General features: G+C 37.2%; 1 protein-coding gene and 1 pseudogene across 3 annotated transcripts in view; one reads left to right on the top strand and one right to left on the bottom strand.

Moving 5' to 3' along the window:
• The window catches only part of LOC111143384 (zinc finger FYVE-type containing 9), a 200,155-nt gene that overhangs the window by 101,723 nt on the left and 81,798 nt on the right, over positions 1–16,634 (bottom strand). For all 3 annotated transcript variants that reach the window (XM_022497088.1, XM_022497089.1, XM_022497090.1), the window contains one exon: positions 14,393–16,482. In XM_022497088.1, the coding sequence (XP_022352796.1) occupies positions 14,393–16,482 (2,090 nt within the window). The remainder of the gene's footprint in view (positions 1–14,392; positions 16,483–16,634) is intronic.
• LOC111143630 lies at positions 1,980–3,747 on the top strand (annotated as a pseudogene).

Below are 16,634 nucleotides of genomic sequence, written 5' to 3'. Positions count from 1 at the left end.
TTTTGACTTCCAGACACCACATTTTCCTGGTTTTCTGCCTAACTCTCTGGCCGTGCCTCCTTGGTCACTTGTACCAGGTCCTCCTCCGCTTGACTTCAGTGGCTCAGCCTTGGGCCCCTTTTCTTCACTCTGTAAATTCTTCCCTAGGTAAGCTCATCCCTTCCCATGGCTTCCCATTCCTCACATGACCTGCAGAATACTACATGGTCTATTCCCTGGCTTCCTCTCTAAGTTCTTTTTATGTGGCTCTTGCTTTACTATACCATACTGGATTCCTTTAAGTTTCTTGTGTAAGTGCCTTCTTAGCTCAGTCCAGCTGTTCTTCCTGAAGTATTTTCTCTTTGAATGGCTGACTCCTCAACTATCATGTGCCATCTAAAATGTCATTTCTCAGAGGCCTTCTCAGATCTGCCTCACCCCTCCATCTTTTATATTATCCTCCCTTATTAATTTCCTTCATAACCCTCATCACAATTGGCAATTATACATTTGTTTGCTTTTGGTCATTCCCACTAATCTTTATATAAGGGTTCACAATGCCATCCATGTAAACTCAGCACCCAACACAGTAACAGATCAATAACAAGTATTCGATGTGTACGTAAATTAATGATCTGGCATTCACTTATTCATTCACTAACAAACAATTATTGAGCAATCTGTAGGTGACAGGTACTGTGCTAGATGCTGGGGACAAAAGACAAATCAGAATCACTCTCAAGATCCTTACATTCCACTGAGAAGGACAGAGACAATACTGTGTGATAAGTGCTATGACATGGGTGAGGCCAACTTCTTGAAGAATGTGAATGGACAATATTTCCCTAACTTCTTTAGAAACCAAGGTTAATCCAAATGTTTTTCCTGTTTTACCATGTTAGAATGGTTCAGATTATAATGTCAATTATAAGACAGGTTTTTAGGCAGAGTAAAGGAAAACTGAATTACTGAGGAATATTCTATTTAAAGCATCCATTTCTTACTCTCTTATCTATTATTTCCCATCAATAAGTAAGTAAATATGAAATCAGGAAAATAAACTCATTTTGGTTTGAAACCATCCTTAAATAAGAGAAACATACAACTAATTTAAAATATTTTCCAAAGATTTTACATCCATTATATTCTGAAATTGACACCATCATCTGAAGACTCAAGGTGTTACATGGAAAGATGTACTGCTGCATTAAGGGACAGTATTCACTCACTTGTTTGTTTATCCAACAAAAATTCTGTAAGCACCCATTATGTGCCAGGACTGAGGATACAGGAGCAATCAAGGCAGAAAATATCCTTACCTTCACTGAGTTTTTAGACTCAAATTGGAGAGACAAACAAAAAATAAGAAAATACAGAAATAAAATCATAATTGTAAAGTTAATAAATCATTTCTAACACTTATAATCAAGAAACAACCAAGAAATTCTACAGAAATGTATTATTTTTAAAAATGTTTAGTTAAGGGGCAGCCTGGCTAGTTAACTGGTAGAGTACACACTCTTGATTCTGGGGTTATGAGTTCAAGCCCCATGTTGGGCACACAGATTACTTAAAAAAAAAAAAAAAGAAAGAAAGAAAAGAAAAAGGAAAAAAATTAAGAAAATGTTTGGTTAAATACCCAGAAATACTTCTAAAATAATTAAAAGTGAACACATCTAAGAATGAAAGGAACATAGTCTAGAAAATATTTGTACAACATATCTGATTTAAAGAAAAACCTTGTAACTTATGAAATATAAAAATATGAAATATAAAAAGAGCTTTTAAAACTCAATAATAAGAAAACATCCCAATTAAAACTGGACAAAAGATCTGAACAGACACCTCAACAAATAAAAACAGACAGCAAATAAGCATATGAAAGGATGTTCACCATATGTCATTAGGGAATTGCAAATTAAAACAAAAATGAGAAACTACCACACACCTATATGAATAGTTAAAATCCAAAACTGACAACACCAAATGCAGGTGAAGATATGGGGCAAGAACTCTCATTTACTGCTGATGGGAATACAAAAAGGTACAGCCACTTTGGAAGACACTATGGCAGTTTCTCACAAAGAGAAACATAAGCTTACCATATGATCCAGCAATCATGTTCCTAGGTTTTTATACAAATGAGGTGAAAACTTATGTCCACGCAAAAACCTGCACATGAATGTTCACAACAGCTTTACTTACAATTGCCAAAAATGGGAAGCAACGAAGATGTCATTCAATAGCTGAATGAATAAACAAGCTGTGGTATACCCATATAATAACATATTCATAAATACAAAGAAATGAACTATCAAGTCACAAAAGACATGGAGGTTCCTTGACACTGGTTTTGGCAATGATGTTTTTTCTTCTTTGACACCAAAACCAAAGAGAATAAATGCAAAGATAAACAAGTAGGACTACATCACCTAAAAAGCTTCTGCACAGTAGAGGAAACCATCAACAAAATGAAAAGGCAACCTATGAATGAGAGAAAATACTTGCAAATCATATATCTGCTAAGGGCTAATATTTAAAATACATAAAGAACTCATAAAACTTAATAGAAAAATCTGATTAAAGAAGGGGGCAGAAGATCTGAACAGACATGTCCAAGAAGTACATGAAAAGCTGCTCAACATCACTAATCATCAGGGAAATGGAAATCAAACCCACAGTGAGACATCATGGCACACCTGTTAGAATGGCTATCAAAAAGAAAAGAGATAACAACTGTTGGTAGTGATATGGAGAAAAGAAAACCCTTGTGCAATATTGGTGGGAATGTAAATTGAAGCATCTACTATGAAAAACAGTATGAAGGTTCTTCTAAAAATCAAAAATAGAGGGCGCCTGGGTGGCTCAGTGGGTTGGGCTGCTGCCTTCGGCTCGGGTCATGATCTCGGGGTCCTGGGATCGAGTCCCGCGTCGGGCTCTCTGCTCGGCAGGGAGCCTGCTTCCCTCTCTCTCTCTCTCTCTCTGCCTGCCTCTCTGTCTACTTGTGATCTCTCTCTGTCAAATAAATAAATAAAATCTTTAAAAAAAAAAAATCAAAAATAGAACTACCATATGACCTAGCAATTCTGTTTCTGGGTATTCATCCAAAAAAAAAGAAAAGAAAACACTAATTCAAAAACATTATCTGTATCCCCAAGTTCATTGCAGCATTATTTACAATAGCCAAGATACAGAAACAACCTGTATGTCCCTTAATGGGTAAGTGAAGAAAATACAGTATACATTGTATATACATATACACAATGGTATTTTATTCACCCATATAAAAGGGGGGAAATCTTCTTTTCCATCTGGGCTGCTGACATGCTTCCAGCCTGAGGAAGACCCGGAAACTTCGGGCCCACGTGAGCCATGGCCACAGTGGCATCCACAAGCACCAGAAGCATCCAGGAGGCCAGGGTAATGCTGGTGGCATGTATCACCATAGGATCTTAGGATTATACTTCGACAAATATCACCCAGGTTACTTTGGAAAAGTCGGTATGAGACATTAGCACTTAAAGAGAAACCAGAGCTTCTGCCCAACTGTCAACCTTGATAAACTGTGGACCTTGGTCAGTGAGCAGACACAGGTAAATGGCGCCAAAAACAAGACTGGAGTTGCTCCTATCATTGATGTGATGCGATCGGGCTACTACAAAAAGTTTTGTGAAAGGGAAAACTCCCAAAACAGCCTGTCAGGCCAAATTCTTCAGTAGAAGAGCAGAGAAGATAAGGGTGTCAGCTGCCTGTATTCTAGCAGCTTGAAGCCACATATGGGGAGGTTCATTAAATGTTAACAAGTGCTTTTTTTAAAAAAAGGGGGAGTGGGGAATCCTGTTATTTACAACAGTAGGATGGACCTTGAGGGCATTATGCTAAGTAAGTATTAGAGAAAGACAAATACTGTATGAGCTCACTTATATGTAGAAACTATAAAAATAAATAAATAAATAAATAAATAAAGCTCACAGAGAAAACAGATTAGTGGATGCCAGAGGTGGGAATTGAGGGCTGGGAAAATTGGGTAAAGTTATTTTATAACTCCTGTTATAAAATAAGTCCTGGAGATGTAGTGTATATCATCGTGACCATAGTTAATAGTACTGTATTGCATATTTGAAAGTTGCTAAGAGAGTAAATCTTTTTTTAATAAAAATTATTTTTTTTAAAGATTTTATTTATTTATTTGACAGACAGAGATCACAAATAGGCAGAGAGACAGGCAGAGAGAGAGGAGGAAGCAGGCTGCCCGCCAAGCAGAGAGCCCGATGCGGGGCCTGATCCCAGGACCCTGAGATCATGACCTGAGCCAAAGGCAGAGGCTTAACCCACTGAGCCACCCAGGCGCCCCTAATAAAAATTATTTTCAAGTGATCTCTACACCCAATGTGGGCTTGACATTAATGACTCCAAGATCAAGAGCTGCATACTCCACCCACTGAGCCAACCAGGTACCCCTCAGAAAGTAAATCTTAAAAGTTCTCATCGCAAAAAAAGTTTTGTAACTATGTGTGGTAACATATATTAACTAGATTTATTATTTATTATTATTTATTATTTATTTATTTATAATTATAAATATAAATAATAATACTTATTATTATTATTTATTATAACTAGATCATTTCACAATATATGTAAATATCAAATCATTATCTTATACACCTGAAACTAATATAATGTATGTCAATTATACCTCATTTTTTTTTTTAAAGACATGGAGGAACCTTAAATGCATATTACTAAGTGAAAGAAGCCAGTGTGAAAAGGTTACATAACTGTAGGGAAAGTAAAAACATCAGTGACTTCAGCAGTTAAGTGGGAGGAAGGAAGGCACAAGGCGGGGCACAAAGGATTTTTAGGTTAGTATAATTATTCTATAGGATACCATAATAGGATACATAATATGCATTTATCAAAACCCACAGAACTTTTTAACACAAAGAGTGAATCTAAAGTAAACTACAGTATGTATTTATTTTATAGGACTTCAGTTAATAACAATATATTGTATTGGTTCATCAATTTTTAAAAATGTAGCACATTATTGGCAAGATGCTAATCATGGGGTCAAGTGGGGGTGTATGGGAACTCTATACCTGCTGTCCAGTTTTTCTGATCTAAAAAATAGTCTGTTTTTTTTTTTAATGGGTATATTCAGAGGTAGACATGAGGCTGTCATCATAAACATTATTTTTTCAAAGATTTATTTATTTATTTGACACAGAGAGAGACAGTGAGAGAGAGAGCACAAGCAGGGGGAGTGGCAGGCAGGCAGGCAAAGGGAGGAGAAGCAGGCTCCCCGCTGAGCAAGGACCCCCCCCCCCACAATGGGGGGCTCAATCCCAGGACCCTGGATCATTACCTGAGCTGAAGGCAGCTGCTTAACCAACTGAGCCACCCAGGCGCCCCATAAATATTATTTTAAAGTAATATTAAAATACATTGTATTTTAACTAACCGGAATTGAAATTTTTTTAAAAGTGTGCCATGAGGGGCACCTGGGTGGTACAGTCAGTTGGGTGTCTGACTCCTGGTTTGGCCCCAGGTCATGATCTTGGGGGGGGTCATGAAATCGAGCCCTGGGTGGCTCCACATTCAGCAGGGAGCCTGCCTGGGACTCTCTTGCTCTCCCTCTGCCCTTTCCCTCTCCCTCTAAAATAAATAAATAACTCTTTTTAAAAAGGCGCCATGAACTGAGGAGTATGATTCTTGATGCCTGAGTTCCAAAATAGGTAAAATAAAATGAAGTCAATCCAATATCAAATAAAAGGAAACAAGAACAGAAGAATAGTATTCCAGTATTTCTGTCCTTGTAGAGATGAGGAAGGTTATGGCACATTCTAGAGCTCTCAGGATCAAAATATTTATAATACCTGAATGAAGTCAATATTGACAAATACCCTTGGAATCCTGCTAAAACATTACATTATGATATAAATCACATTTGGTATCAGGCAAGTTTGTCATAACTAATGCAACAGGCATTAGTTATTCAATTAAAAACATCTTAACTGAAGGCAGTTTTGTCATCTGTGACTCAATTCCATGGCATTATACAGAGAGACACTATTATAATGAGGGTCTTACATGCTTTAAATGATCAACATATACTTTAACACTGGCAGGTAACAAGGTGACAAGGGAAAGACTCTCTTACTTGGCTGCCTTTTTTATTTTACTTATTTATTTACTTATTTTTAAAAGATTTTATTTATTTATTTGACAGAGAGAGAGACACAGCAAGAGAGGGAACACAAGCAGGTGGCGTGGGGAGGGAGAAGCAGGCTTCCCACTGAGCAGGGAGCCCAATGCAGCTCCATCCCAGAACCCTGAGATCATGACCTGAGCCAAAGGCAGATGCTTAGTGACTGACCCACCCAGGCACCCTGGCTGCCTTTTTTAAATATACGGCATTCATTTACAAATTATGACATTTATCTAACCTCTATTTAGAGTAAACAAAGTTGAAAATAATCTTCAATTCAGTCAATAATCTTTGACCAAAGTCAAAACATAAAATAACACAAACTGACAGTACAGACATGATTTTGCATATCTTGTCATCTTAGGTTAGAGTACTGAAAATAATTTTCCTATGGTTAAAAAATAAGCACCATCAAATTTTTTCATACTCCAAATTTTATCATACTTCAAATAATATTATTTTATCCCAGATAACATTGAAAACATTACAACTCTCCCCTAATATTTTAGGTGAGCATAATGCTATATTCTGTAATATTATTGAATAAAAATATTGTTAGCTTCTAAAAAAATTATTTTAAAAAATGTGTTTTAATCTTGGTTTTAAATTTGAAGTTCTTTTAAATATGATATTTTAATTTTTAAGGTATATTTTCACTTAATTAAACTAAAAATTGGGTATAACAACATAAATAACAAAATATTATATAATTTTTTTTTTTTTTTTTAAGATTTACCTATCTGAGAGAGAGAGACTGAGAATATATGAATGAGGGGAGGGCCGGAGGGAGAGAATCAGTTCAGGCAGGCACCCCACTGAGCACATAGCAAGCCCCACGAGGGCTCCATCCCATGACCCATGAGATCAACACCTGAGACAAAACCAAGAGCGGGACGGTTAACCGACTGAGCCACATGGGTGCCCCGATAGTTCTGTTACGCACTTTTATATATAAAATTACTCCTGACATTACTAATGTCAAAATACAAGCAGAGTTAGGGGGCACCTGGGTGGCTCAGACGTTAAGCATCTGCCTTTGGCTCAAGTCATGATCCCAGGGGACTGGGATGGAGCCCAAATCAGGCTCCCTGCTGATCCCTTCTCTCGCTGTGTCTCTGTCAAATAAAGAAATAAAATCTTTAAAAAAGAAAAGCAGGGCGCCTGGGTGGCTCAGATGGTTAAGCGTCTGCCTTCGGCTCTTGTCATGATCCCAGGGTCCTGGAATGGAGTTCTGCATCGGGCTCCCTGCTCCAAGGGGAGCCTGTTTCTCCCTCTACCGCTTCCCCTGCTTGTGCTGTTTCACTCTCTCTCTCTCAAATAAATAAGTAAAATCTTTAAAAAATAAAATTAAAGAAAGAAAGAAAAGCAGAGTTAAATACCGACTGTATTTTTCATTTTATACATAAACATGTTATATAAATTATATAAATTTATAAAATATTTATATAGTCTATAAATACAAAATGATATCAAATGAACATTTTATAATTACATTTATAAATGCTCACTATGTTAAATATCTATAATCCCAAGTGTCTGAAAAGGGGAAACTTGTCAGAACTATATTAAAAATTAATCTGGATCATTTTTCAATATGTCATTTTTTTAAAAGATTTTATTTATTTGACAGAGATCACAAGTAGGCAGAGAGGCAGGCAGAGAGAGAGGAGAAAGCAGGCTCCCTGCCGAGCAGAGAGCCCGACATGGGGCTTGATCCCAGGACCCTGGGATCATGACCTGAGCCAAAGGTAGAGGCTTTAACCCACTGAGCCACCCAGGTGCCTCTCAATGTCATTTTGACATTAGGCATGTCATCAAGCTATTTTTTTAATAAACTGTAAGTGAAGAAGATCATGTGTGCCTATAGGGATACTGAAGAAATTAATACTGGAAATGAATCAAAAAGGAAACAGTAACTGCAAAATAAAACCTTCAGTATAGCACACTTGACACCTTGATAAATAGCATTTCAGTTTAACTGAGATGACTTCCAGAAAACACACTTATAGCACAGCACACTTCAAAATGTTTAATGGTGCACTCTTCCCACAAAGTGACCTTAGCTAATCAGTACATTTAGTAATAATTTTACAGAGATAAATCATTGCCAGCACAAATCATTCTATTTCCTTTTCTATTTTTTTAAAAAACAGTTTATATAAGCTCTTTCAGAGAGCTGCAAGGAAACAGAAATAGTCTATGCAATCCCTTCCTTTTACAGAAGAGGAAACAGAAGCCTAGAGCTCTTTCATACCCATTCCAGTGTTCTTTTCTACATTACCTCTCTTGCAGTTCTCTTCTCTGTTCTATTTATTCAAATTACTAATGCAGTAAAAAACAAAACAAAACAAAACCAAAAACACATCTACTTTAAGTTATACTTTAAAAATCAATTACAATGGAAAAAATAATTGTGAGTAAACTGGAGTGACAGATATTACCATCACTAAATCTCTCCTTGTTCAATGACTTGGTGCCCATTTTATTCCTTTTCTACTTTGTAAGTCAAGACTTGATATATGAAATAAAACCTAGGGGTGCCTGGGTGGCTCAATGGGGTAAGCCTCTGCCTTCGGCTCAGGTCATAGTCCCATAGATCCTGGGATGGAGCCCCACATTGGGCTCTCTGCTCAGCGGGGAGCCTGCTTCCCCCCCCCCTCTCTGCCTGCCTCTCTGCCTGCTTGTGATCTCTCCCTCTCTCTCTGTCAAATAAATAAATAAAATCTTAAAAAAAAAAAAAAAAAAAACCTAAAATCCTGCTACTTTGGTAATTTCACCTGAGAGTTCCACTCAAAATTTTTATCTTCCTTTCAAATTCAAATACTCAAATTCCCAATCCTTTACTGCTGCCCAAAACTAATGTTCACCCAAAGACAAAGACTCGTATTTCTAGTAAGCAATTTAAGCACAGATGAATCTTGTTGCTATGTCCAATGTAGTAAAAAGAACATAAGGCTTTGGAGTCAGACAGATTTGTCTTAAAATCCACACACTCTTGGGAGACCTAAGTGGCTCAGCTGGTTAAGTGTCTGCTTGTGGCTCAGGGTCCTGGGATAACTCCACCGTGGGCTCCTGCTGAGCCAGTGGGGAGTCTGCTTGACTATCTGCTCCTTCCCCTTCTCACACTCTCTCTCTCAAATAAATAAATAAAACCTTTTAAAAAAATCCATGCACTCTCATTTTCAAACTCTGAGGACTGAGGTACATTTTTCTCATCTGTAACTATATTTCAGAGAACTGTAATATTAGACAAGCCTAGCATAAAGTGGAAGTGTCAAAATGTTATTCTTTTTTTTTTTTTTAATTTATTTGACAGAGAGAGATCACAAGTCGGCAGAGAGGCAGGCAGAGAGAGAGGAAGAAGCAAGCTCCCCGCTGAGCAGACAGCCCGATGTGGGGCTTGATCTCAGAACCCCGAGATCATGACCTGAGCTAAAGGCAGAGGCTTAACCCACTGAGCCACCCAGGCGTCCTCAAAAATGTTATTCTATTTTCATCTTTCACACCATCTCAAACAAATACAAAATATCCAGGTAATAATTATAGTTCAAGAAGTTTTACTTTTTAAAGAATTTTTTTTAAAGATTTTATTTATTTATTTGACAGACAGAGATCACAGGTAGGCAGGAAGGCAGGCAGAGAGAGAGGAGGAAGCAGGCTCCCTGCTGAGTGGAGAGCCCGATGCAGGGCTCAATCCCAGGACCCTGGGATCATGACCTGAGCCGAAGGCAGAGGCTTTAACCCACTGAGCCACCCAGGTACCCCTTAAAGAATATTTTTATGTTTATTTCTATTAAATAGTAAATAGAGCAGTCATTAACCAGATAGTACCAAGTAAATAATAATTGGCCACATCAGAGATGGTAATGGTTGACCGGGGATGCTTGGGCGGCTTAGCTGGTTAAGCACCTACTTTTGGCTCAGGTCATGATCCCAGGGTCCTGGGACAGAGCCCTGCTTTAGACTGCTTGCTCAGTGCAGAATCTGCTTCTCTCTCTCCCTCTACCCCTCCCTTCCTCACCCCGCCCCCCGCCATGTGTGTGCTCTCTCTCTCAAATAAATAAAATCTTAGAAAGAAAAAAAGAAAATAACCAAATAGAAGATACGTGACATTTTTTCTTTTAGAAATTTTTCACTTTCAAAACTTCTCTTTCCTTAACTCTTAAACTCAATGCTTTCTTAGTCCTCTGAAGTCGAATGATCAAATAAAAAGAGGTCAAAATGGAGCTTAAGAGAGAATGAAAAACCATGATCTGAACTTGGTGATTTCCATAGGAAATTAATATGGATATATAGTAATGGGGATCATTTGAACTTAAGAGGGCACCTTTTGGGGAAAGACCTCTGTACTCTTCCTACTCTATAATTTATTGCCTATTATACAGGAGAAGTAGGGATTATGTTGTTATATGGAGCAATTATCTAAATTAATAACGTATGAAATCATAAAATAAAACACATTTGCTGAGCATTTTAGAGTATGACATACTTTTGCAATTAATAATGAAGATAGGAATGGAATCCTGATATCTCGATCTCCATTTTAGTAATAGAGATAAACTGCAACATTTTAATTCTTTCATAAATTCTAGTGTAATTATTTTATATTCTACTTAATTACATTTTACCAAGATGAATGTTACAATTCTACTGCTTATCAGTAACTGAATATAAGCTTTAAACTATGCTAGATAATTTCCCACAATTTTCTGTTAACTCCTTCTATATTCAAGTATTTTCATCTTGACCCACTCTTCTGTAAGATGAATTTCCCTTTCCCCACTAATTTTCCACCTGTATTCTGATGTGATCTCATTTTTCTCATATACTTTAGACTCTGTCCCATAAATTATATCCACTTTTTTATATCCCCCTCTCCAAAGAGTCATTTTGTTTTTTGTTCATTCCAAATAGTCATTTTGTAACATGACTGATTCCTTCTGCCATTCTTAGAAAAATTAAGCTCTCATTCTCAATGATCTATTTTGTTTATACTGCTATTATAAATGAGGAGACGAGCTAGAAGCAGTATGACTGAAAGAAAGAATGCTAGCTTGGGGCCGCTGGGTGGCTCAGGCAGTTGAGTGTTTCACTTTTGGTTTTGGCTCAGGTCATGATTTCATGAGTCATGGGATCCAGTCCCATGTGGGGCTCTGCACTCAGTGGGGAGTCTGCTTAAGTTTCTCTCCCTCTGTCCCTCCCCCTACTCAGGCTGTCACTGTCTCTTTCTTGCAGATAAATAAATCAATCTTTAAAAAAAAAAAAAAAAAGAAAAGGAGTACTAGCTTTAAAGCTGTCTCTAGCACTTTCAAGCTGTGAGATCCTACACATATTCCTTGACCACTCAGAGTCTCTGATTCTTGACCTATCATATAGGAAAAAGTTAACAACCCATTCTACAAGAGTGTAATGAGAATAAATATAAAATATATATAACTAGCTCTTAATATGTCTTCTACTTTGCTATGGGATGGTCTGATTGTCTACTCAGATCAGAGGTTCACAATTTTTTTAGGATTTTTTTTTTTAACTCCAAGAAATCCAGATTTTCTCCCAAATTACTGAAACCAGTGCCCTTAATTACAAACTCCATGAGGTCATATATCACAATTTTTGTATCTCTAAATCTCTAATACTTAGCCCAGAACCCTTCATATATTAGATGCTTAATATATGCTTCTTAAAGAGTATTAAGCTTTTTTTTTTATTAAGTGGAGAAATTACTGGATATGCAAACTAAATTTCTTTTTTTCAATAGTAAACATTACTTTGCAAAATCCCATTGCTTGGGGTATTTTTCTAGCTACATTCCCAGTATAATCTCATCACTAGCTAGAAAAAAATACACCTATGTTTTAAAGCTCTTTTCTTCTGAGAAGCTCAAGGATTTTTTACAAAGACCTTATCTCATCAATCCTTAGAACATCCCTGAGGTAACTGGAGATGAAAAGGAAAAAAATAGAATATGAATCCATAATCCACATGAATCCATAAATTCATAAATTCCACTCAGAAAAACTCCCATCTAATTTTTCAGTTCATGTGCATTTTGCCACTATTTCTCTTCTAAAACCACCTAAGTTACCTATTTACTCATTACATCTGGATATGCTGATGTGGGGCAAAAGCGTTACTATTTGCTCAAGAGAGCAAAGTTTTCAGAAAGTATTATACAGAGTAAGTAACACAAAGAACAACATAAAAATGACAACTCTAGGGGTGCCTGGGTGGCTCAGTAGGTTAAGCCTCTGCCTTCGGCTCAGATCATGATCCCAGGGTCCTGGGATCGAGCTCTGCATCAGGCTCTCTGCTCAGCAGGGAGCTTGCTTCCTCCTCTCTTTTTGCCTGCCTCTCTGCCTACTTGTGATTTCTGTCTGTCAAATAAATAAATAAAATCTTAAAAAAAAAAAAAGACAACTCTAATTGCTTAACAGAAAACACTACTGAGACTACTGACTACAGGTTTACTTTAGACTACTAGCTATTTAGGAATTAGACACATTATTTTCTTCAAATTTTAATAATCAGAGACCAGCAGCCCAATCATAGCTTTCACTTTCTTCTGCTCCCCATCACTTGGTTCTTTTGTACCCTTATAGTAGCCCTTACTGACTACCCACCCAGGAACCATTCTCCTCCTTTTCCAGATTAACAGAATCCCAATTCTGTTCCGGCAACATCAGGCTCAGCCCCAGGGGATGGTCATGACTGATCTTCTTAGCCAATCCTAGCAATCCTATTCCCCTTTCAAAATGATTGGTGTAAAATTGGACCTGTGATCTACAACTGGCCAAAAAATTGAAAGAAGTTGCTAGGGTTTCTTTCCTCCCTGATGAGAGGACAGCAAGAACAGGCTACTTAATATATACACTGTGCAAAGCTGGAAGAAAATTCATCTTTTGCCCCCAATCAATTTCCCTGTACTAGAGAAGTTGCCAGCCTGAATTCGATGCACAGAGCTGTACCACTCTCTTGCAACCACAAGTGGAAGACCAAGAAAACTTCAGTGATTCTGACTGCACCCAGACATAAGTGAGTCTCTATCTTTCAGGTTTCCTGTTATATGAAATGTTATTTTTGTCTACATCACTAAAGATCAGATATTCTATGCCTTAAAGCTGAAAGCATCCTAATTAACACAAGTAGGCCAATAAATCAGAAAAGAAGAGAAGTACACATTTAATTACTGAGCACTTACTATTACATCTGTAATCTCATTTATGAAAATTACTAATCTTTCTATTTTGTTTTTATAAAAACAAAAGCTTAATAAAGCTATATAGTTAATATTAAGAATGTTAAAATTGAAATCCATACCCGAAACCAAACTTTGCATTCTTTTTAAATATATAAAATTCCCTTCCTCCTTGTTTACAGCTCTTTGTTAAAAAGATAAACCAGTAAGTGGATATGTTACTAGCAAGCAAAACTCAGAAGAGCTAAGGAATATCCATTATTCTTGTAACCTTGTCATAGGATCTATAGCCCTCAACTCTACTTTGTATCAAAGTTACATGGAGAGGGGTGCATGGCTGAGTGGCTCAGTCTGTTAAGTTTCTGACTCTTGGGTTTTGGCTCAGGTTGTTATCTCAGGGTCATGAAATCGAGCCCTGGGGCCAGCTCCATCCACAATGAACAGGGAGTCTGCTTGTGAGTGCCTCTCCCCCTCACTCCCCTTGGATAAATCTTTAAAAAAAAAATGACATTGGGGGAAAAGACAAATATGTGTATATGTGTATAAAAAGTTCCAGAATGTCTAGCAGAGTGACCAAAATCCTATACCAAAAAGTAGGATGGATTTCAAGTGTAATATTCAATTTCTCAAGAATTAAAAAAAAATATGAAGTCAATCGCAAGTATTTCTTTAACCAAAAAAAAAAAAAAAAAAATCCTTATTTCAAACTATTCCATTAACCAAGTATCTATCAATAGAGAAACCACAAAGTTAACACTTCCTCAATTTTCATCTGTTCATGGAAAGTGATTCAACTTAAATCTTGGCAACAAAAAAAGTTATATAAACACTAAGATTCAGCAAGGTCATTTTTTTATTTAGAAATTTACTAGAACTAGATGTTCCAAGCTATTTATAATGTCATCTCAACCAGAAGTATATTCACCTTATACTGACTTTATTAATCTCTAATTGAGCTTAATAAAGTGGGCATGCAGTATTTCTGACTTAAAACACACACAACTTACCTTCCCACATGCTCTGCAATGATGCCTCCTTTTGGTGAATGTGAACCTGGCTTCACATTTCATGCAGTTTGGAGCCTGAGAATCTGGTACCCATACAGGAGCCACCTCACCCAGAGTAGTAAATGGCTTTCTGGCAGAAATTCCAAACTGACCAGCTCTGAGATCATTATCTGGGCTTTCTGGAGCTAAAGCAAGGCACGGTCTACTGGACTCGTAGCTTTCTAAATGTTCCCCATTTGTATCAGCAATAGAGATGTTTCCCAAGGAGGCATTGCATACATTGGTTGCTGAGTTCTCCCCTAATTTTGCTTTCCCAAGAACATCATTTTTGTTTTTAATATTATTTCCACTATTTGTAGGAAGGTCATTTTGTAAATGATCAGACAATGGCTTTGGAATTTGAAGTTTAAGATTAGAAGGTTGCTTGGGTCTTGCACCACCAAAAGGAACACTGATAGATTGCAGGTTTGCTACTATCTTGGGTGAAGACTGCCCGAGCACTGATGGAACTTGGCTACAGAAACTGTGTAAATAATTTTTCTTCATTAGGTCACCAGTGCTGTTTAAAAGTAGTCCACTCCCTTCTGTGGCTTCATTTCCTCTCTGTTCATAAATATTTGAGTAGCATTCTGACTTGCTCTCTTCTATTTCTTTTTCTTCTGTTACTGAATCTTCTTTGGAGGGTAAAGTCTTTGGAACAAAACAAACAACTGGGCTCTGCATTCCATAGGAATCACAATTAGATAGAGAATTTGCTGCTGGTGTATCCATAGTGGAGAAATCACATCCTTCACTTTCATTGGTGCAAGTTCCTTTTAAATCTAGACCTGCTTCTGCCATTCTATCACACTCTCCTCCACTATCATTGTAAATGTCCTCAGGCTGATTCATTGGCAGAAACTTCTCATTTTCTTTATTTATTTGGCTGTCATTCATATCATTTAGTTTAGTCAATTTCCAATTAGTCATCTCCTGAGAGTCAGAGAAATGCTCTGTCATATTAAGTTCCGTACTGCCAAGAATTTCTTCACGTTCACAACCTTCCTTTTTGTCAGCTCTAAGATCACTAGGCACAAGACAATCTGAAAACTGTTCACAGTTATCATCCCTTCCAGACCCATTAGGCATATCTGTTTTGAGAAGCAAAGGTAAACCAGATCGGACAGATTCTTCAGTTGTTCTCTCCTCTGTTGGCTCTTTTTTCTTCAAAATCCCCTCACTCAAGTGGGAAAAGGAGTTTGGACTCCCTAGATCTGTCCTAGCAGAGCTGGTCTGGCCAGTAAGAATCTCATCTGGTATATAGTTCTCTTGCTTTTTAGCAGCAGGACCTTCATCTGTTCCCTGGGATGAGACTATTGAATCAATTGTTAAACTTGTAATCACAGACATGGGTGGGTCTCTACCTGTATTTTCATCATCCTTTAATTGTGAAGGGGAACAGACACTGGCTAGATTATCAGATGAAGTAGTACATGTATGTTTAACAGAATCCCCCATTGCACTTGATCTCTTCAACAGATCTATTTGTTTCTCTGAGTTCATATCTTTTTCAGTGGACCCATTTATACTAAAACTAAATTGATCAATTTGTCTGTTTTCGTTATCCAGTGAACAGCTAAAAGCATCCATGAGAGACTGACTATTATAATTATTACAATCCTGCAAATCGTTTTGTAATGTCCTCTTATCACAGTTATGCATGACAGCTACGACAAGAACATTCTTCTCATCTGGCAGACAAGCTAGGTTTCCACATTTCTTCTCTCCGACTTCAACAGTACTACATTGATCATCTCGATTACAGTTCCTCTTAATTAACTGATCTTCTGCAACGGCATTTTCATCGATCCACATTGTGCTGATCTCTGGATTCAGACTATAGTCCTGTCCATTAGCACAATGATCCTCTCCCTCTGTGGTCAAAGAAGCTGAATGAGCCAGAGAGAAGACTTTTAGTTGTGGCTGTGACTCATTAGAAACTGCAGGTTCATTCACACTGGCCAATGCGGGGTTAAATGACAGTCGGTTAGATGGGGGATCTAGAATCTTATTCCACTTGGTATCCAATAAAATAGGAGAAACTGTTTCATCTGAAAAGATAAATAATTACAATAAGTTTCCTGGTGTCACTAGAAAAGCTAGGACTCAATTAATTAACTATATTTGCAAACATTCTGAAAATAAAATATTCCCAGGATATCTAAAAATAGAATATTCCTAGAATATGAAGTTTTTAATTTTA

Source organism: Enhydra lutris, unplaced genomic scaffold (genome assembly GCF_002288905.1).
Source record: "Enhydra lutris kenyoni isolate GAN:26980312 unplaced genomic scaffold, ASM228890v2 scaffoldscaffold9, whole genome shotgun sequence".
Taxonomy (NCBI): Eukaryota; Metazoa; Chordata; class Mammalia; order Carnivora; family Mustelidae; genus Enhydra; species Enhydra lutris.
Note: the sequence above shows the minus strand (reverse complement) of the source record. Positions and strands in the feature narration are given on the sequence as shown.